At 61.2% G+C, this 18692-nt stretch overlaps 3 protein-coding genes across 7 annotated transcripts in view; 1 reads left to right on the top strand and 2 right to left on the bottom strand.

The window, feature by feature from the left end:
* Positions 1-14: 14 nt before the first annotated feature.
* On the top strand, positions 15-15347 carry LENG8 (leukocyte receptor cluster member 8). Of its 5 annotated transcripts, none has more exons than XM_082709831.1 (16): positions 15-3656; positions 5233-5325; positions 6041-6215; positions 6537-6638; positions 7480-7590; positions 8427-8679; positions 8879-9020; positions 9235-9423; positions 9819-10097; positions 10191-10331; positions 10438-10723; positions 11252-11353; positions 11431-11499; positions 11590-11719; positions 11803-12010; positions 14080-15347. In XM_082709831.1, the coding sequence occupies exons 2-16, from the start codon at positions 5288-5290 to the stop codon at positions 14240-14242; spliced, it is 2388 nt and encodes a 795-aa protein (XP_082565957.1). In that variant the 5' UTR covers positions 15-3656; positions 5233-5287; the 3' UTR covers positions 14243-15347. The 5 variants fall into 5 exon arrangements, with proteins under 5 accessions (XP_082565957.1, XP_082565959.1, XP_082565956.1 ...); XM_082709832.1 differs by lacking the exon at positions 15-3656 and adding an exon at positions 3845-4135; XM_082709833.1 differs by lacking the exon at positions 5233-5325 and having other exon boundaries at positions 3507-3656.
* Positions 15080-17636, bottom strand: LENG9 (leukocyte receptor cluster member 9). The gene has a single exon (XM_082709859.1). It carries the CDS (start codon positions 16874-16876, stop codon positions 15428-15430), a length of 1449 nt encoding a protein of 482 aa, XP_082565985.1. The 5' UTR covers positions 16877-17636; the 3' UTR covers positions 15080-15427.
* Positions 17637-18059: 423 nt separating this feature from the next.
* Positions 18060-18692, bottom strand: part of CDC42EP5 (CDC42 effector protein 5) — a 4085-nt gene continuing 3452 nt past the window's right edge. Inside the window, exon 3 of the mRNA XM_082709892.1 lies at positions 18060-18583. Within this exon, the coding sequence (XP_082566018.1) occupies positions 18122-18583 (462 nt within the window). The 3' untranslated portion in view covers positions 18060-18121. The remainder of the gene's footprint in view (positions 18584-18692) is intronic.

Genomic DNA, 18692 nt, shown 5'->3' with positions numbered 1-18692 from the left:
AAAAGCTGATTTGTACGGCAGAAAAATGGGATTTTATTACTACATAAACTATGCAGCTTCTGTAAACTAAGGATAGGACAACTTAACTTGGAAATAAGCAAGTGTGATGCCCGTTTGATGAAGTCAGCCCCCAAGGGCTGTCCCAATCCTGACGAGGAGGAAGTGCAGAGTGAACTGAGGAGGGACGCTTTTCTTCCACCGCTGCAGTGAGACACCAGAGCAGCGCTGGAACCACCCAGGCCAGCCTGAGCTGTGGCTCCAGATGCTGGGACAAGTCTGCTCACGTGTCACCCCCCGGCCAGGCCATTCTACTCTGGGGGATTCATTTCACGGAAATGGAACCTCAGGATGTGTATCAAGAGCTGTGAACTCGGAGCCGAAGGCCACAGAGAGAGGCCGGGTCCCATCTGCGTGGCAGGGCTCTCCAGACCACGATGGCTCTCGGGTTTGGGATTTCCAGGGACAGCCTAGGTGATCTGGGGGTGACAGATGGTGGCAGCACAGTGGACAAATGCAGGGCCATGACTAAGGGCCCTGACTGCTGCTCACCACTAGATGGCTATGGGCAGTGGAAGCTCAGCCCACCCCCACTGGCGGGGGAGGGAGGGGGGTGGCAACATAAGAGGCTCCCCAGGCCCTCCTCTGAGATTCTCCTAGACCACAAGTCTCCCTGAACTCGCTGGGCTGTGGAAACAGATTATGCCTCTGCCTGGTGTGGCGTCTCTCCTCAGGAAACACTGATGGGGTGACTTCCAAGTGCCATCAGCGTAGCATACGGTGTGGGACACAAACCACGCTGCTTCCCAGAACAGAAGCAAGCCGAAGCTCAAACCCGTGCACCAGGGTTTCAGGTCAGAACTTGGTAGCCCAGAGTGCCAGACATCAGGCCCTTGCGGGGCACATGCCACAGGGCAGCTGGTCTCATTCTTCCTAACTGTCTTTGTCTTGTGCACTGCAAGGAGTGCTCAACGAAGCTTTCCGTGTGGAGTAGCCTGAAGGTGGGAGGGAGAAATCGCCCGCAGGTGCCAGTGAGGGGCTTTGGGGGCCGTGTGCGGACTTTCTCCCCTGGACTGCTGCTGGCTGAGCTGTTAGACCCTGGGCTGGCCCACCACCATTCTGGCCACACTGATCTCACACGCTGCCCTCTAGTGACCCTGAGTCCTTGTCCACAAGCTAAAGCAGATGCGTCGGGATATTCGAAGAGCACCCTAAGATTCAGGCCACCTGACTTCCTGCCAACAGGCCTGGCACTGATCTTTAACCAGGAAGCTTTAACCAAAAAAGAACATTTTGCATGACCTGTACAAAAGGGAAACCGACTTTTATTTAAAAATCATACATATGAGGACTTCTCACTTTCAACCAAGGTGGGAGGAGCAGGGACTAGATTTCCTTCCTGAAACCACATAAAGTCCAGACAAAATAGGTGAAACAATGGCACTCAAGACTCAGCATCAGGCCAGGGAGGAGAGTGAAACTTGACATTGAAGACATCGAGCTGAGCCCTGGATATGGCCACTGCCCGTGGTCCCAAGTCCAGCTGCAGGGCTGCCGAGTGGAATGGAGGCAGAACACCTCTCAAAGACCCCACCTAAAACTGCTCAAAAAATAAGACTTAAAAAAAAAAAAATCTCAATCCAGAAGGCAAGAAAGGGGAAAAGGGAAACCAAGATGGGACAGAGAGAAACCCAACAGCAAGACAATAGATTTACATGTGATCATACCAAAAGTCACATTAAAAGTACAGTTATAAACAGCTCTTTCAAAAGGCAGAGGCTGTTAGCTTGGATGAAAACAAAGATCCCGCTACACGCTATTACACACTATGTACCAGAAACCCACCTTAAATATAATGGTGGAAAGTAAAGATACCAAATGCAGCGGGGTCCTCTGGATTGGACTCTGGCACCGTAAAGAACACGTTAGTGGGAAAAGAAATTCAAACAAAGCTGCAGTTCAGTTATGAGTAACATGCCAGTGTTGGTTTCTTGTTTTTACCAAATGTACCACAGGAATCTGAGATAACAGCATTAGGGAAAGCCAGCTGTAGGGTTTCTGAATTACCTCTGCAACCTGTACACCCCAAATTATCCTGCAACAGTTTTGTTTTAGGACAGAAAAAGACCAACTCTGCTAACAAAATGACACTCAGTCATCAATACGACAGTTTCTAACAGTAAAAAGAGGAAGGAAGCCGCTTCTGAAATACTGTTCTACCACCAACCATGACTACACAGAGCAGTGCCTGAGCTGGACCGGATCACGTCATCGGACAGAAGCCTGGATGCAAACACATCACAGTGCTACAGGCCAAGTCCACAGTCCCCAGCCTGGCCCCAGTAGGCTTCCAGGGGCTGCCACCTGTGCAGACCCATCTGCTCAGTCTGGGACCCCTGCTCAGACCTATCCGCTCAGCCCGGGACCTCCACCTGTACACAGCTATCCATCCACTCAGCCCGGTCCCCGCCTGCCCACCTGCACACGCCTACCTGTTCAGCCCCGGTCCCTGCCAACCTACCTGCACACACCTATCCGCTCAGCCCCCATCCCCGCCTGCACACACCTATCAGCTCAGCGCGCTCAGCCCGGGACCCCATCTGCCCACCTGCCCACACCTATCCGCTCAGCCCCGGTCCCCGCCTGCCCACCTGCACAAACTTACCTGCTCAGCCCAGGTCCCTGCCTGCCCACCTGCACACACCTACCTGCTCAGCCTGGTCCCCGCCTGCCCACCTGCACACACCTATCTGTTCAGCCCAGGTCCCCATCTGCCCACCTGCCCACACCTATCCGCTCAGCCCCGGTCCCCACCTGCCCACACCTACCTGCTCAGCCCAGGTCCCCGCCTGCCCACACCTTCCCGCTCAGCCTGGTCCCCGCCTGCCCACCTGCACACACCTATCTGCTCAGCTCCCGTCCCCGCGTGCCCGCCTGCACACACCTATCAGCTCAGCGCACTCAACCCCCGTCCCCGCGTGCCCTCCTGCACACACCTACCCGCTCAGCCTTGTCCCCGCCTGCCCACCGCACACACCTATCCGCTCAGCCCCGGGCTCCGCCTCAGCCATCTGCTCCCCCCATGGCCTCCCTGTGATCCCCAGGCTCTGCTCGCCGCCCGCTTCCGCGTGTTTGCACGCGCCGCGTCCTCGACGAGGGGCGCCTCTGCAATTTTATGTAGCCGGCTGAGGGCTGTTCTCAACCCCTTTGTCCGACTTCACCATTCTCCGCCCTGGGCTTCCACATCGCTGCGCGGAGGCAATCTTAGAACCCACCTCACGCTAGCTTGTATTTGGGAACAACAATGGCTACCGCTCACGGAGCCAAACTAGGAATGCTTGCGCGGGCACAGTGCCGGCCGACTAGGCCGCCGCGCAAGTCCCCTCGGGGCCACCGTCCCCACCCCTGTCTTCCGGCTAGCCTTCAACGCCCACGCGCCCTTGCGTAAGCGGAGGGCGGGCTCAAGTGAAGCCCGCGGCGCCCATTGGTGGCGCAGGGCCGAGGGGGGTGGGGCGAGGCCTCCGCGTGACGTCAGGACGCCGCGGTCAGAACGTCGAAGCCCAAGGAAGACAAGAACCAGCCGGGTCTCGAGCAGTTCCGTGACCGTGTCGCTGTCGCCTTGGGCTGCCGGTGACGAGTCCAGGGGGCGAACGGCTAAGGTGGGTGGGGGGAGCGGCGGGCGGGCGGGCGGGCGAGCGGGCGGGCACGGCGTCTCCTTCCGGCCCGACGCCCAGCGGGTCCCGAGGCCTGGCGGGCCGTCGCACCAACGGACGCCGCGCGCGAGCGACGACAGGGTGTGGCGGGCGCGGGCGGCCACTGCGCCTGCGCGCCCTCGCGCTTGCGCCCTCGGCCAGGCTCCCCGCCCCCCGCCCTCGGAATTCCTGGGCCGCGAGCGCCCCTTCTCTCAACCCCCATTGACCGGGCGGTTCCAGGGGGAGGATGGCGTTGCCCCGGCGACGCGCGGGCCGGGCGCTGCGTCCCCCCTGCCCTCCCGCCCCCGTCCCGTCCAGCGCCGCTGGAGCCGTGGTGCGCACGCGCGGCGCGGCCGGGCGGTGACTCTGGAGCGGGTGGCCGGCATCTGGACGGGCTCTGCCTCCACCTGGCGCCTTTGGCCTGTCGGGGCCCTCGGGACGGCCAGGTGCCCCTCGCGTCCGGTGCTCGTGAGACCCGCCCGCCCGCTCGCTCTCCCTACGCGCTGTCCCCACTAGTCCCCTCCCGCCCCTTCCCGAGCTTGCTCGTCCGGGGCGTCTTCTAGGCTCCGTTCCCGCACTTGCTGTAGGGCCGTCAGGGTCTCCGGCCTCGCAGCCCACCCATGCCTCTCGGTCTCCCAGGTTTAGGCCCCTAAGGCACCCCTCGCTTTCTCGCAGCCCTCTCTGCCCCGCTCTGAGTTTCTGGAGGGCGGTTGGGCGTCTCGGGACCCCCAGCCCGTGGGGGAGGTTTCTGGTAGCAATCTCCCGAGAGCTTTCCGGGAGCGCGTTTCTCCCCTGCAGGGCTTCCCGTGGCACCTCCGCTTCTCCTTGCTTCCCGGAGTAACTTCGCCCCCCCTTCCTCTCGGATTTGTTTTCCTCTGGATCTTTCTCCGGATTCCTTCGTCACAGACTTTGCTACTCAGCCCACTCTTCTGCTCTCTCTTAGGAGCTGTCTCCCCTACCCCCCGCCCCCCCAAGGCTTTTTAGCCCTGCCCTGAGGTTCCTCCACCCCATCCCGCCCTCTGCACCTTTCCTCTGTGGCAGGGTTTCCCTGGGGCCTTCCCTTTGCTCTTAAGGGTTTCAGGTCCTTCGCTTTCCCTTTGGGAAATGCTTTCAGCCTTCCCTGTTTTCAAATCCTTCTTGTTCCACTCAGAGCACTGCAGGGAGGTGAAGGTCTTTCCCTCACGCAGAGTCCTCTTCAGCGAGTCCTATTTCACAGGCTCCGTGTCTGCCTGGCTTCTTGTGAGCCTGTTTCCAGCTCTCCCCACTTCGTGACTTTTTTTTTTCTTTAAGATTTTATTTGACAGAGAGAGAGATCACAAGTAAGCAGAGAGGCGGGGTGAGGGGGTGGGAAGCAGGCTCCCCGCTGAACAGAGAACCCGACGCGGGACTCGATCCCAGGACCCCGAGATTACGACTTGAGCTGAAGGCAGAGGACTTGAGCTGAAGGCAGAGGCTCAATGCACTGAGCCACCCAGGCATCCCCCACTTCGTGACTTTTTCTTGCTCCTCCTTGAGTCTACCTAACTCCTTCTTTTTCTTATAGACAGTGAGAAAGCAGTCTGGCTCCTGAGGCCCGTCCCTTATGCCCCAAGGTCCAGATGGCGGCCAACGTGGGTGATCAACGTAGCACAGATTGGTTAGTGTGGCTAGAGGGACAGAGACCGAGGGGAGGGCAAGAGGAAGCCAAACCCAGTGTTGTTCTCTGGGATGGGAGTCCCATGGCGTGGGGGCTGGAGCAGTCCTTGTGGGCACAGTGCGGATGAGCTCCTCCTCTGGCCACCAGGGTAAAGGGAAGCATTTGGTTGTAGTGTGGACAGTCAGGTCTCCATCTCTCTGAGCATCGTGTTTTCACAGTTCAGTGCTGAGTTCTCAAAATTGGGATGATTCATTCCATGAGCTGTGATGAAGGTGCAGCCTCCAACACTTAATACTCTGCTTGCTCTGTTTGTTAATACCTTGTTTTCCCCAAAACAGCGTGATGATAGCTTGCTGGCTGGGGAGGTGTCAGAATTGACTCATAAACCATTTAGACCTAGGAGGCACCAGGTGCTACATTAATTTCTTTGGATGCTGGTGATCATTTCATTTGGTACTTAGCCACTGCTCTGTACCAGGCACCTGGGAAAGTGCCTTAGGTCTTTCTCTCTTGGATTTTTCCCTCACAGGAAGGCGTGAGGCAGAAGGTGGTCGTCAGCATTTTAACAGATTCATACGTTCTAGATTTAAAAATTCAGCCTCCAGTAGGTAGTGTGAGGGAGTTTACATTTCAAGCCCTGGTGTGTGCCTGTCTGTGTTTTGCCCACTGTGTGTACAGGGAGAGAGAGGACTGACATGATGTCCCTTCTTTTCAGGTCTTCTCAGTACAGCATGGTGGCCGGGGCAGGCAGAGAGAACGGCATGGAGGCCCCCATGCATGAGAACCCAGAGTGGGAGAAGGCCCGCCAGGCTCTGGCCAGCATCAGCAAAGCAGGAGCCGCCGGCAGCTCCTCCAAGGCCAGCAGCAACGGGCCTGTGGCCAGTGCACAAGTGAGAAGGGTTGCTGGGGAGGGAAACGCTTGGTCTTCTCTGGGATCACAAGATCAGGGTGCCCCGAAGACGTTTGCAGAGCCTCAGATGGGAGAGCAAGGGCTGTTTCCTCAAAGAGCCCAGGGCACCATGTGGGAATCCAGCCTGAGGAGGGGGACGTGCCCTGGGTCCCCAAGGTGCCCCGAGTTCATGGTTAGAGGCTGTGGCTCTTTGGAGAGAGGCAGACCCAGTTGTGTCCTCAGGAATTAACCACATTGGGGGCTGTAGGGGGGCGGTGTAGGCTCCTGCCACCAGTGCTGATGGCGCGCACTCTGTCCACAGTATGTGTCGCAGGCGGAGGCCTCGGCCCTGCAGCAGCAGCAGTACTATCAGTGGTACCAGCAATACAACTACGCCTACCCGTATAGCTACTACTACCCCATGGTGAGTGCCGGGCCCGGGGGGTGGGGGCGCGGTGGTGGACAGGGGACAGGGGGGCCTACCGGTACAGCTACTGCTACCTCATGGTGAGTCCCGGGCCCGAGGGGTGGTGGTGGATGGGGGCAGAGGGGCCTACCTGAACAGCTACTACTACCCCCATGGTGAGTGCGGGGGTGGGGGGCATCTGTACAGTTACTAGTAATTCCCCATGGTGAGTGCCCTGCCCAGCAGGGACAGATGGGGGCTGGGAAGGCTGGAGGCACTAGGCTCTAGGGGCCAGGGGAGGGCTTGCAGATAGCAGTGACAGCTTTTGAAACACTGTCCACTCACACGTTACCCTCATGATCAAGCCGAGAGCCTTTCCCAGGTCCAAGTCCTATGTTCCCCACTTCCGGCCACCACTCTGCCTATGCTCAGTATGTCACCTGCGATGTCCGCCTGTGTTCTGCTCTAGCTCTCGTCCTGTAGTCCCCTGTCCTTCGGTGTCCTCACTTTGCAGAGGGCTTCCCAGCTCTTTCCTCAGGGAGCCCTTTCTCTTACTGGCTTGACTGGTTAAGGCTGTGTCCCACAGCCCCCTGCCACACCCGTTTGCTTTCACGGGGCTGACTGCTGGATACGCCGTGCATCTGTCTCAGCTGTGCACGTGTCTTGAGTAGACTTCATTGGAGCGTGGATTTTCATATTTTATTTTTGGTTGTGTTCTGGTGTTTGGTGAATGTTTATAAAGTAAAGGATGAATCGATAGAGGTTTCTTGTTCTTTAGTTGTTTTTAACACTCCTCAGCAGGCAGGAGAAGGGGTGGGAATTGGGCCTCTGCTGACCCTGGTTTCTGTGTCCTTGGCAGAGCATGTACCAGAGCTACGGTTCTCCCTCCCAATATGGCATGGCCAGCTCGTATGGCTCTGCCACGCCCCAGCAGCCATCGGCACCCCAGCACCAGGGGGCTCTGAACCAGGTAACGCCCCGTCTAGCTTTGTGCCATGTTCAAGAATGGGAATGTTGTTTCTGTGAGGGGGCATGCTCGGGGATGCTGGCATTTTTTAAGCTGCCCGCACCCTGCCTTCTCTCCTGCCAAGCACCTCCTGATCTGATCACGAGGAGGGCAAAACACAGTGTTTGAAACCAGGATGGGTTTAGGACTTGGGCGAAGCCAGGGGCTTGGTGTTGGGGTGACAGTGGGAGTGGTCTGCAGCATGGTGGCCTGTTTTCTGAGTTTCCCTCCAGCGTGTGCATATACACGTGCACAATCACACACACAGTCTGGCCTCGTACTTAGTGTGCAGTGTGGAGGAGTGTGGAGCTGGTGCAGGGGAGCTGGTAGACCTGGGCTGGGGTCCCAGCTCCCCTGTGGCACTGTCGTTATGAGTCCTATGATCTCCGCTTATCTCAGCCAGTCCTGTCAGGTGGGAAGGAGAGTCACTTCACAAGGCCCCTGAGAATGTGTGTGGATCATGTGTGGGTTTGAATGGCACATGCGATGTGCTCAGACAGTCTTCCTGGGTGGACGTAGTATCGGGGCGGCGTTCACCAGGAGGTAGATGGCAGGGTTTAAATGCCCGCTGCCACCCCTCACAGCTGGGTGCCGGAGGAGAGCAGCTCAGAGTCTGAGCTGTGAGGAGTGGGCACTGATGCTCTATTTCTCAGGGAGTCGCTCTGAGTGCCCAGGGCAGTTTGATGTGGGAGGGTCATGGCACAGGCTTGGGAGCTAAGTGATACTGTGACGATGGGGACAGTGTAAGAGCCAGCACGGGGAGCTCTCCTCCTGCTCTCAGCACCCACTTCTTCCACCAGCCCCCAGTCCCTGGCATGGAAGAAAGCATGTCCTACCAGGCCCCCCCTCAGCAGCTGCCGGCAGCCCAGCCCCCTCAACCCTCCAACCCCCAGCATGGGGCTCATACTCTGAACAGCGGCCCCCAGCCTGGAACAGCCCCAGCCACACAGCACAGCCAGGCAGGGCCTGCCTCGGGCCAAGCCTATGGGCCACACGCCTACTCTGAGCCTGCCAAGCCCAAGAAGGGCCAACAGCTGTGGAACCGGATGAAGCGTAAGTTGGTGGAAGGAGAGGGGGCATGGGGGTTGGGCCTTGGGCAGAGCATGGGGCGCTTCTGGGTGTTGTGGTCTCCCCAGGCTTCGGGTACCTGCGCTGGAGCCCTTCTCTGGAGCTTGGTGTCTCCTGTTTCTGGGGGTGGGGCAGCCTGAGATAGGACATGGGAAGGTCTAACCCCAGCTCTTGACTCTCACAGCAGCCCCTGGGACTGGTGGTCTCAAGTTCAACATTCAGAAACGGCCCTTTGCTGTCACCAGCCAGAGCTTCGGCTCCACCTCGGAGGGCCAGCACAGTAGCTTCGGCCCCCAACCCAACCCTGAGAAAGCCCAGAACCACAGGTGACAGCTCCCCTCTTGCCCTTGTCCCAGCTCCCTCGCCTCTGCGGTCAGTCTGCGCCCTGAACCTCAGGCTGCTACTCCAGAATGGGGAGGGGTCCCTCCCCCAGGTTTGCTGTGAGCACAAAATGAGGGGAAGTAGCAAACGCTTCAGTTATGTCTGGTGTGTGTCTGCTATGCGGGTGGTAGCAATGACTGTCTTTGCTGCCCTCCTTAGGGGGAGCCTGTCTGGGAAGCCGGACGATTGGCCGCAGGACATGAAGGAGTACGTGGAGCGCTGCTTCACAGCCTGCGAGTCGGAGGAGGACAAGGACCGGACTGAGAAGCTGCTCAAGGAGCTGCTGCAGGCCCGGCTACAGGACGGTTCGGCCTACACCATTGACTGGAGCCGGGAGCCCCTGCCAGGGTTAGTTCAGGCTGGGGATGGGGAGGAGAGCGATTCTGGGTGCTGAAGCAGAGACCTGCAGACTTAGGTACTTCTGGCCCCAAGAATGAGTGAGAAAGTTGGATCCCGGAGGTGGAAAGCCAGGCGGGTAGAGCAGGGATGCAGGTGCTGCCTGAGGGTGCTGTCTTGGGGCGGGGTGAGGGCCCAGAGGGCTAGCGAGTGCGCGGCGCTCAGCTGCGGAGAGCACTCTCTAGACAGGAAATGTTGGGGTCGCCCCTCACATTTGCAGTGTGTTAGCTGAGTCTCCCGGGGAAGCCCCTCTCCTGCCCGAGGTGGTGTGCTCTGGGGGGTCGGCTGGCAAGTATTGGGATGCGGGGGGCGCTGGGTTGGTGATGCCCTACCCTGCTTATCCTCAGGCTGACTCGGGAGCCTGGGGCTGAGAGCCCCAAGAAGAAGCGGTGGGAGGCCCCTAGCAGCCTTCATCCTCCCAGGGGGGCAGGCTCAGCGACCAGGGGCGGGGGTGCCCAGTCCCAGCGAGGGACACCAGGGGCTGGGGGTGCTGGCCGAGCCCGGGGCAGCAGCTTCGCCAAGTTTGGCAACCGCAATGTCTTCATGAAGGACAACAGCTCTTCCTCCAGCACGGACTCCCGCTCCCGTTCCTCCTCCCGGTCCCCTACCCGCCACTTCCGCCGCAGGTGCGAGGGCTGGAGGTGTGGGGGTGGGGCGTGGATGGTGGGCATCGGGGGAGGAGCCACTTCAGTCCTTACCTCCCTGCTTCTTCTGTGCAGTGACTCCCACTCGGATTCTGACAGTTCTTACTCAGGGAATGAATGTCACCCTGTGGGTCGCAGGAACCCACCCCCTAAGGGCCGAGGAGGTCGGGGGGCCCACATGGATCGGGGCCGAGGCAGGGCACAGCGTGGGAAGAGGTGAGACCCTGGGTAGGGGGTTAGGGCTAAGACTGGGATTCTTGGGTTATAGTAGGAGGGGCAGGCTATGATATCTGCCTTATTCACTCCTGACCTCCCTTTCTAGGCATGATCTTGCTCCCACCAAGCGCAGCCGCAAAAAGATGGCCGCGCTAGAGTGCGAGGACCCTGAGCGTGAGCTGAAGAAGCAGAAGCGGGCGGCCCGCTTCCAGCACGGACATTCGCGCCGCCTGCGCCTCGAGCCCCTGGTGCTGCAGATGGGCAGCCTGGAGAGCAGTGGTGCTGACCCGGACTGGCAGGAGCTTCAGATCGTGGGCACCTGCCCTGACATCACCAAGCACTACCTGCGTCTCACCTGCGCCCCCGACCCGTCCACTGTGCGCCCTGTGGCAGTAAGCGCCTGAGACGGGCAGGGCCTCCCTGCAGGGTGCCAGGCCGGGACTCCCATACCGAGGCTGTGGGTGGCGGCAGGGGCCTGCAGCTGGGCGGGGACGTTGGGGCCTGGGAGCTCTCCGAGAGGGGACTTTGGGAAGTGTGTTTCGGAGACTAAGAAGTCTGGGTCCTGTGGCCTCATCGGGAGACTTGCTGGGCTTTGAGCCTCTGTCTCCTAAGAAAGCGACTTTCCCAGGCCAGCGTTCCTGAGGTGGGGGTGATCAGGCTCCTGAGTCCTGCTGAGGCTGCAGTAGTGGCATGGTTCGCGTTCCATGCCAGGGGACGCACTGAGGCAGCTGGGGTCGGGAGTAGTTACCCTTGCCAAAACGTGTTGGGTTCTTTTTAAAGTTGCTAGTGAGTTATTACACAGGTGTGAGGTCACAACCGCCATTTCAGAACACCGCGTGGGTGGAAGCGTACCGGGTGTTAGTGACGGCTTTGCTCACCTAGCTGGAATCTTACTCAGCCGTAATGTGTTCCCTTCCCAGGTTTTGAAAAAGTCTCTGTGCATGGTCAAGTCCCACTGGAAAGAGAAGCAAGACTACGCCTTTGCCTGCGAGCAGATGAAGTCCATTCGGCAGGACCTGACGGTGAGGGGAGCGCCGGGGGAACCTGTGGTGGGAGAGTCCCGCCCGCGGTGGCCTTCACTGCTCTCCTGCCGTTTCAGGTGCAAGGGGTGCGGACAGAGTTCACGGTGGAGGTGTACGAGACGCATGCCCGCATCGCCTTGGAGAAGGTGGGTGGAGTACTGAGGCCCTCTGGGTTCTTCCCAGGCTCCCCGTCCTGGCCTCATGGTCTTTCTCTCCCTCTGGGCCCTGGGCTCTAGGGCGACCATGAGGAGTTTAACCAGTGCCAGACGCAGCTCAAGTCTCTGTACGCAGAGAACCTGCCAGGCAACGTGGGCGAGTTCACTGCCTACCGCATCCTCTACTACATCTTCACCAAGAATTCAGGAGGTGAGAGGTGCTGCCTGTAGGATGGGGTGGCCCCAAGCCCCCGGGGTTGGGTGCTGCTGATCCTCGTTTGTCTTGGGCCGCAGACATCACCACGGAGCTGGCGTATCTGACTCGGGAACTGAAGGCAGACCCTTGTGTGGCTCATGCCTTGGCACTGAGGGCGGCCTGGGCTCTGGGCAACTACCACCGCTTCTTCCGGCTCTACTGTCACGCGCCCTGCATGTCTGGGTACCTGGTGGACAAGTTTGCAGACCGGGAGCGCAAAGCTGCCCTCAAGGCAATGATCAAAACGTATGTGAAGCTGGGTTCTCCCCTGCCCCCTCTGCTCTGCCAGCCCTGCCGCCGCCTTCCTCCTCCCCCTCTCGTTTTGCACACTTCTGGGCTGTCAGGCCTCCAGCTCCTGTGCCCTGGACACTGGTCCCTTCTCTCTGTCTCTTCTTTCTACGCGTACCCTGCTCCCCAGCTCTTCCTGCTTCTCTTCCCACAGTTGGCTCTCTGTCTCCTGGGCCCACCTCTGCATCTTCTTTTTTCCCCATTCTGTCTCGTGGCTCCAGGGTTCCCTCTCCACCTGAGTCTGTCTCTCTCCTGCTCACATCACCCTGGACCTTGGTTTCTTTTCTTGCTCTGGGCTCTTGGGTTTCCTCGCTCTGAGGTCTTTGTTCACTTTTCAAGGCTTTTGCTGATGCTGAGCTCCCACTCGGTAGAGACAAACTAGAGAAGATGGCTGTTCTCTTGGTAGCTTCTGATCTAATGGGACCCCAACACCCCATTCAGACTTGAGCTCCTTCAAGGGTGCAGAAAACGTGTAGGGAGACGGGTGATGCAGGGGCATGTCAGATCATGGACTGTCTGTAGGTCAGAAGAGCAAGTTCTCGGTACGTTAGGTGTCCTGTATCAAGCGCGTGCTTGTGTGTGCGCGCATGGTGGGGATCCTGTGGTTCTCAGGGCAGTGAGATTCGCTCAGGTGACACAGCTAGGCGTTGCTACTGGTGCCTAGTGGGTGGAGGCCAGGGACGCTGCTTAGCCTCACATAGGGCCCAGGACACCCCACAACAGAGAACCACCTGGTCCCACTCTCCATCTCACCAAGGGCCTTGCCGAGGTACAAGGGGCCACATCAGTTAGCTCAGGAGCCACAGGAATGGTGTGGAATTGGAGAGGGACAGTACCCTGAAGTTAGGAGATGCACACACTCCAGGGTCTGGTTTTGGTCTGAAGATTTAAGGCAGAGCCTGAGCTAGGGCAGGGGCCGTAGAAGTAGACAAGGACGTGAGACAGAAACATGAAGACAGCAGCATACACAGGACCTGGTTACCTACCCAGGAATGACAGGGAGGTGGTGTGTCTCAAGGCCCTGTGGGTCTGCCTTCTGCGGTGGAACAGCAGCTGCCAGGGGTGTCATGTGGGCGGGTCACTGTTCTGGCTAGTTTACATGTGCTGCGTCTTGGTTGGGACCATAGCCGTGAAGGTTCCTTATAGGAGGGGCCTTAGCCTAGACTGGCCACCTGCTCTCATCCCCTTCCTCCCAGAGCCCCAGACCAGGTCCATGCAGTGTGGCAAGAATGCCAGCTCAGTTGTGGGGAGAAATAGGCTCTCTTGTGTGTGTCCCCCTTCCCCCTCCCCCCGTAAATCCCAGAGCCATGATGTGGCACGGACTTGAGGCAGGACTGGTTCAGGTCTTTTTTACTGTGTCTTTCCTGTGTGATGCTGGCAGGGTGGCTCTGCCTTTGGAGCTACATAGAGTTCGCTCAGCGCCTGTTTCTAAAGGGTAGGGTGATACAGTTTTGGGGAGAGAATTCAGCAAGTTCACAGCTATTTTCTGGTATGCGCCATCTTGTTGGCACCTGCATGTGACGTCACCAGCCAATTACATACGTGTTGGCTGACCCTGTGCCTGGCATTCCCAAGGCACTGTGACCCAGGCAGGGCAGATAGCCAGGGCGGATACCCCAGAGTAGCTAGCTATCAGACCTGCCAACCCATGCCCATCCCCTCGGGTCACCCCCTCTTCCTGCCCCCCTGCCCTTGGGCCACGGTGGGCCCTCTTCTGAGGGACTGCTCAGGCCCTTGAGCAGTGGAGGAGCCAGCTGGGCCCTTCCCTCCCATCCCCTCTCCTTGGTCCCCATGTACAGGTAAGTGAGGGTGAAGGGGGGCACAGCCGGGGCTGGGGCCACCAGCCCCACCCCGGGCCCCCCCAAGCCCCTGGAGGTGGGGAGGTTGGGTGGGGAGGGGTGAGAGGTCAGCAGGTAATGTGCTGAGGAAACCCTTTGGGTGCCTGAAGGGGGGGCGCCCACTCCCTGCTTGTGGGGCCCTCCCCTGCCCACCGCCCGCCTCATCACATTCTCCTCTTGTCTCCGTAGCTTCCGCCCTGCGCTGCCAGTCTCCTACCTGCAGGCCGAGCTGGCCTTCGAGGGCGAGGCCGCCTGCCGGGCCTTCCTAGAGCCTCTGGGCCTGGCATACACGGGCCCGGACAACGCCAGCATCGACTGCCGCCTCAGCCTGGCGCAGCTGTCAGCCTTCTGAGCACCAGCGCGGATGGGGGCGGGGCGGGGGCAGGGCTGTGGCCCCCCAGCGCCGCCTTTGCTGATTTTGTTTTTGAGCCATGGACTTGGGTTGTAAATTAATTCGTGGGGAGTGGGCTCCAGGAAGAGCCACCATCCCGTCCCCGTTTGCCCACCGGGGAGTCTGTACAGAGATTTTTTCTACATTTTTATTTTTTGCCTCCGAGGGAGGGGGTTGGGGGAGGAAGGGGTGGGACAGCGGAGGGTTGGGGGCATGGTCTGTAGGCTGTTCGGTCCGCCCGGCACCCCCACTAATGCTGTCTCAGTGTTTTCTCTCTCTCTCTCTCGAGCTTGTACTCCGGTACCGACCTGGCAGCCCGGCCCATCCCATGCCGGGGGGGCCGGAAGAAGACTGGCCACGCCGCCTGTGCCCGCCCGCGGCGGGGGCACCAGCACCTCAGCCCGCCGCCCGCCGCCTGCCCACCTCACCACAGACTCTTGTTGCACAGCCCTCCGGGGCCTCAGTGTCCGGGGCTCGGGGAGCCGTGTAGAGACTGTGCCTCGCCCTCAGCCCCCCATGCCAGCAATGCTGTCGCCAGGCCACCACCGCAGCCACGCCGACACTGCGCGCTGAGGACCCCAGAGGCCGCCGCGGGACCCCGGCTGGGCCGCCTTGGCTGCACTTGTGTCGTCTCCGTGGCCCCCTCCTCCCTCCACCCCAGTGTTTCTTCTGGTTTGTTTTCCTTCCCTCCCTCCTCCTCCTGCCCCCCACCCTTCTTTGGTTCAGCACAGGTAAAGCGGTTACCCTCCCTCCCTCCCTGCCTCCATGGATCACCAGCTCACGTCATGTTTCCTTCTCTTTTCTTTTTGTGTGTGTTTATTTAAGTTATTTTTCTTCCTCCCCTTTTTCTTTTTGGTCCTCCCCCCTCTTCTGCCATGTAACTGGAGGATGTGCGATGAGTTTGCAAACAGCTGGACTGTCAGGCTGCTTTTTTTCCAGATGTTCCTCCTCTGCCTCCCCTCCCTTCCCTCTCCCCTCCCTTCTCCTTCCTTCATTCTTTCCTTGGATCACTGAGCACCATTTGGAAGCTTGAGAGAAACCAAAATTAAAGAGAGAGAGAGAGAGAGAGCACTTTGTCCTCTTGGATGGGATCTTTCCAGGTTCTCTTGGTTGAGAGTGGTCTCCTGGAGACGTCTAAGGGGACCATCACCCCAGCGGCAGCTCAGCCAGGGGCTGGTAGGTGTCCCCTGCCCTGCTTATGCGGCACAGCCAGAGTTTCCCTAGGGCCTGGCTTCCCAGCTCCTGCATTGGGCTGAACCCAGTCTTGGGAAGGCCGACTTGAGAACCGTGGGGCACCTTGGCTAGTGTGAGGTGGGGGTGCAGCCCCCCTTGGGGCCCTACTACTCTGAGCCCTTCAGCTTCCAGCCTCTGACTCAGCACTTGGGCCATAGCTTGCAGGGAGGGGGAAGGTGGGGCACAGAGCACATGCTGCCCCAGGAGAAGCAGGCTCCTGAAAGTCAGCTGCGGGGGTGCCTGAAGTCCTGGGGCCGAGAGCGCACGTCTGAGTGCGCCCACTGCGGCGGCTACCTCCCCAGGGCCTGTGAGCCTCAGGAGGGCCAGTGTCAGGTGGAGGGCCCCCACGGGCACCAGGAACGCAGTGCATGAGGGTGCAACTCGAACCAGCTCTTCCTGGGCTTTGGCCACCCCAGCCTGCAGCCCAGGATCTGTTACCATGAGAGCCACAAAATGCGTGGGGCGGGGCTGGCGATGCTCCAGGGCCCGGGCTCCAGGGGCCGCTCCACCTTCCGAGGGCCAAGCGCCAGGATCCCACTCGGCTTCCGTCTCAGGAAAACCTGCAGGGAACCGTCCTGAAGCTGTCTGTGCTTCTGCACCCCGCGGCTCCGCGGTGGCCGGCTTCAGCGCCCTTTCCAGCTCTGTCCGCAGGGCAGCCTGGCCTTTGGTCCTGCGCTGCTCCCTGGCCTCCAGCCCAGCGCAGTCGGGTGCTTGGCGTTCAGTTCTGGTGTCAGCGGGAGTGGCAGCTGCCCCTTCGTGCGCGCTCCCGCCGTCCTGGGCGTCCTCAGTGTCGCCGTGCGCGTCCTCGCCGCCTTCGCGGGCATCCTCAGGGCCGTCGTGCACGCACCCGCAACGCGCGTCCTCGGCGCCGTCATGCGCGTCCTCGCCGCCGAGCGCGTCCAGGATGGTGGGACCGCGGCCCGCCGCCGAGCCCGAGCCGAAGACGAGGTCGGTGCGCGACGCGCGGTCCCACACAACGCGGCCGCGGAAGCGGAAGTAGCGCACCCGGTGCTCCGGCACGGCCAGGACGCCGGGCCCCAGCGCCGCCAGCGGCTCGTCCCAGCAGAAGGCGGCGAAGGGCTCCTCGCGCACGCCCAGGAAGCGGTCGGCGTATCCCACCGCGAAGTCGGCCGGGTCGAGGCGCGGGTCCCAGCGGATGCGCTGGATGACGGCCGCGGCCGTGCGCAGCGGCGGCTTCTTGGCCCCGGCCTCGTTCCCGGCCTCGCTTCCCGCTCGGCGGCTGGGCGGCACGGGCGCCCCTGGGTGGGGCTGGCGGCAGCGGGCGCCGAAGCGGCAGCGGCCCTCCAGGAAGAAGCGGCAGGCCGGCGGCGGTGCGGGCTCGGCTGCGGGGACCGCCGCCATGGGAGTGGGGTGCAGGGGGAGTCCCGCCGGGAGGTCAACGGCCGTGCCCCTTCCCCGCTGCCTTGGGAACCGCGCACGCGCTCTCGCGGGGCCTCGGATCCCGGGCCTGGCTGACGGCCCTGCGCGGGCGGTGTCCTCGGGGAGCCTGACGGCTGCCTGCGCGGCCCCACGATGCTCGCGGGTGGTCCTCCCCGCGTCCAAAGGATTTCCAGGCTGGGCACGGTCCGCAGAGTGACCTCCTCCCCCAGTGCCTTCGAGGAGGCGGACCTGCCTCCCTCCGCGGCCTCTGTCCCCTAAGTTTACAGTGCGACCACGCCCTCAGCCCGCCCTCGGCGACGCTCTGCGGGTACGGTCCCGCCCAGGTTCTTCACCAGGCTGGCTCCGCCCTCGCCTAGGGCTGTGAATGGGAGCCCCCCCCACACCCTCTCGGGGGCCCTCTGGGGCCTGGATTCCTCCCCTCGCCTAAAGATTTGCACGTGCTGCCCCGCCTTCCACCCCTTGTGGGTCATTCCCTTTACGGGACAACTGTACCCAGCAGGCTCAAACTAGGTAGCCCAGACTTGGGACACCAATGTACCCCTCGGGCCGACGCATCTTTCCGAAGGGGTAGGTCTCTGCTCCACCGGAACCCTGACTCTTCCAGCCACTTTACTCAGCTGCCACTCACGGGAAAAAGGGCGGGTCTCCTGAGGGGTTCACTGGAGAGGCGGGCCCGGCATCAAGCTCACGGAGCCACTGCACTCGGCCCCCGGGAGCAAGTCAGGCCCCCCCCCCCTCCGGCAGCGAGTTAGGCCTGCTCCCCTGGAGCAAGTTAGGTGGCCCCTGGGGGATGAGACAGAGGAACCCCTGGAGCGAGTCAGGCTGCGCCTTGAGCTGGTCTGGCAGGCCAGGCCCCGTCAAGGTTGATGAATGAATGCGGCTGTCAGAGCGGCCACGTTGGGACACCGCCCCCGAAAGGGGCACCGTGTACTCACGCTCCCCTGAGTTAAAGGGGCCACATCCCACCACTCCAGGCCAGACATCCGATCTTGACCTGGGTTAAGTCTCTGTGGGGAACCGAGCCACAGGTGATACACCTGGCCTTTAAAGGGGCCAGGACCCATCACCGACTACCCCCTTGCCTCCCCCCTCCGGCCTTCCCCTCCCACGTGCAAAGTGAAGAGACCGAACTCGCGCAGAGACCTTAGCCGTTTATGTATAAAGAAGTAGGATGCCGGACCGTAAACGCATCGGCAACGCGGGTGCCTACAGGCCGATGACGTCGTCCAGCTCGAGGTCCGCGTTGGGGCGGCAGTGGGCCCTGGGGTGCTGTGCCCCGGTGCTGGGGTCCAAATCGGGCTTGGCGGCAGCGGCCCCCGGGCGCTCCGCGTCCATGACGCCCAGCACCGCGTCCAGCATGGAGGGGCCCAAATCCAGGTGGAAGGACAGCAGCGGGTCAGCGGGCGCGGGTGCACGGAGCGCAGGCGGCGGGGGCTGTGGCATGGCGGGCGGCGGCGCGGAGCGCGGGGCCCCGGCGGGGGGCGCCCGGGGCTCAGGGGGCGGCCCACCGCCGTGACGGCTCAGGAACGAAGTGTCCCCGAAGGCGTCGCCGCCGCGCCCCACGTGCAGCGTGTGCCGGAAGTCGCCGAGAGGCGCGGAGATGGACAGGGCGCCGCGCTCAGGCCGCTTCTTGGGCTGCGCGGGGCCTAGCTGCTTCAGCACCGGCATCTGAGGGGTCGGGGTAGGAGGTAGGAGCGGGTCAGCGCTGCCTCCACCGGCAGGAGCCCCATGCCCCCGCCCCGCAGCCCGCGTCCCCACCCTGGGCCTAGGCACGGTT

This window comes from Mustela nivalis, assembly GCF_964662115.1.
Source record: "Mustela nivalis genome assembly, chromosome: 18".
Lineage (NCBI taxonomy): Eukaryota > Metazoa > Chordata > Mammalia > Carnivora > Mustelidae > Mustela > Mustela nivalis.
Note: the sequence above shows the minus strand (reverse complement) of the source record. Positions and strands in the feature narration are given on the sequence as shown.

What these genes read in the sequence shown, in the direction of transcription:
- LENG8 (XM_082709829.1), top strand. Translation starts at nt 5,288, where the DNA reads ATGGCGGCCAACGTGGGTGATCAACGTAGCACAGATTG. An exon ending in GATCAACGTAGCACAGATTG is followed by an intron (nt 5,326 to 6,040) that starts GTTAGTGTGGCT and finishes CCTTCTTTTCAG; the next exon opens with GTCTTCTCAGTACAGCATGG. An exon ending in ACCCGCCACTTCCGCCGCAG is followed by an intron (nt 10,098 to 10,190) that starts GTGCGAGGGCTG and finishes TCTTCTGTGCAG; the next exon opens with TGACTCCCACTCGGATTCTG.
- LENG9 (XM_082709859.1), bottom strand. Translation starts at nt 16,876, where the DNA reads ATGGCGGCGGTCCCCGCAGCCGAGCCCGCACCGCCGCCGGCCTGCCGC.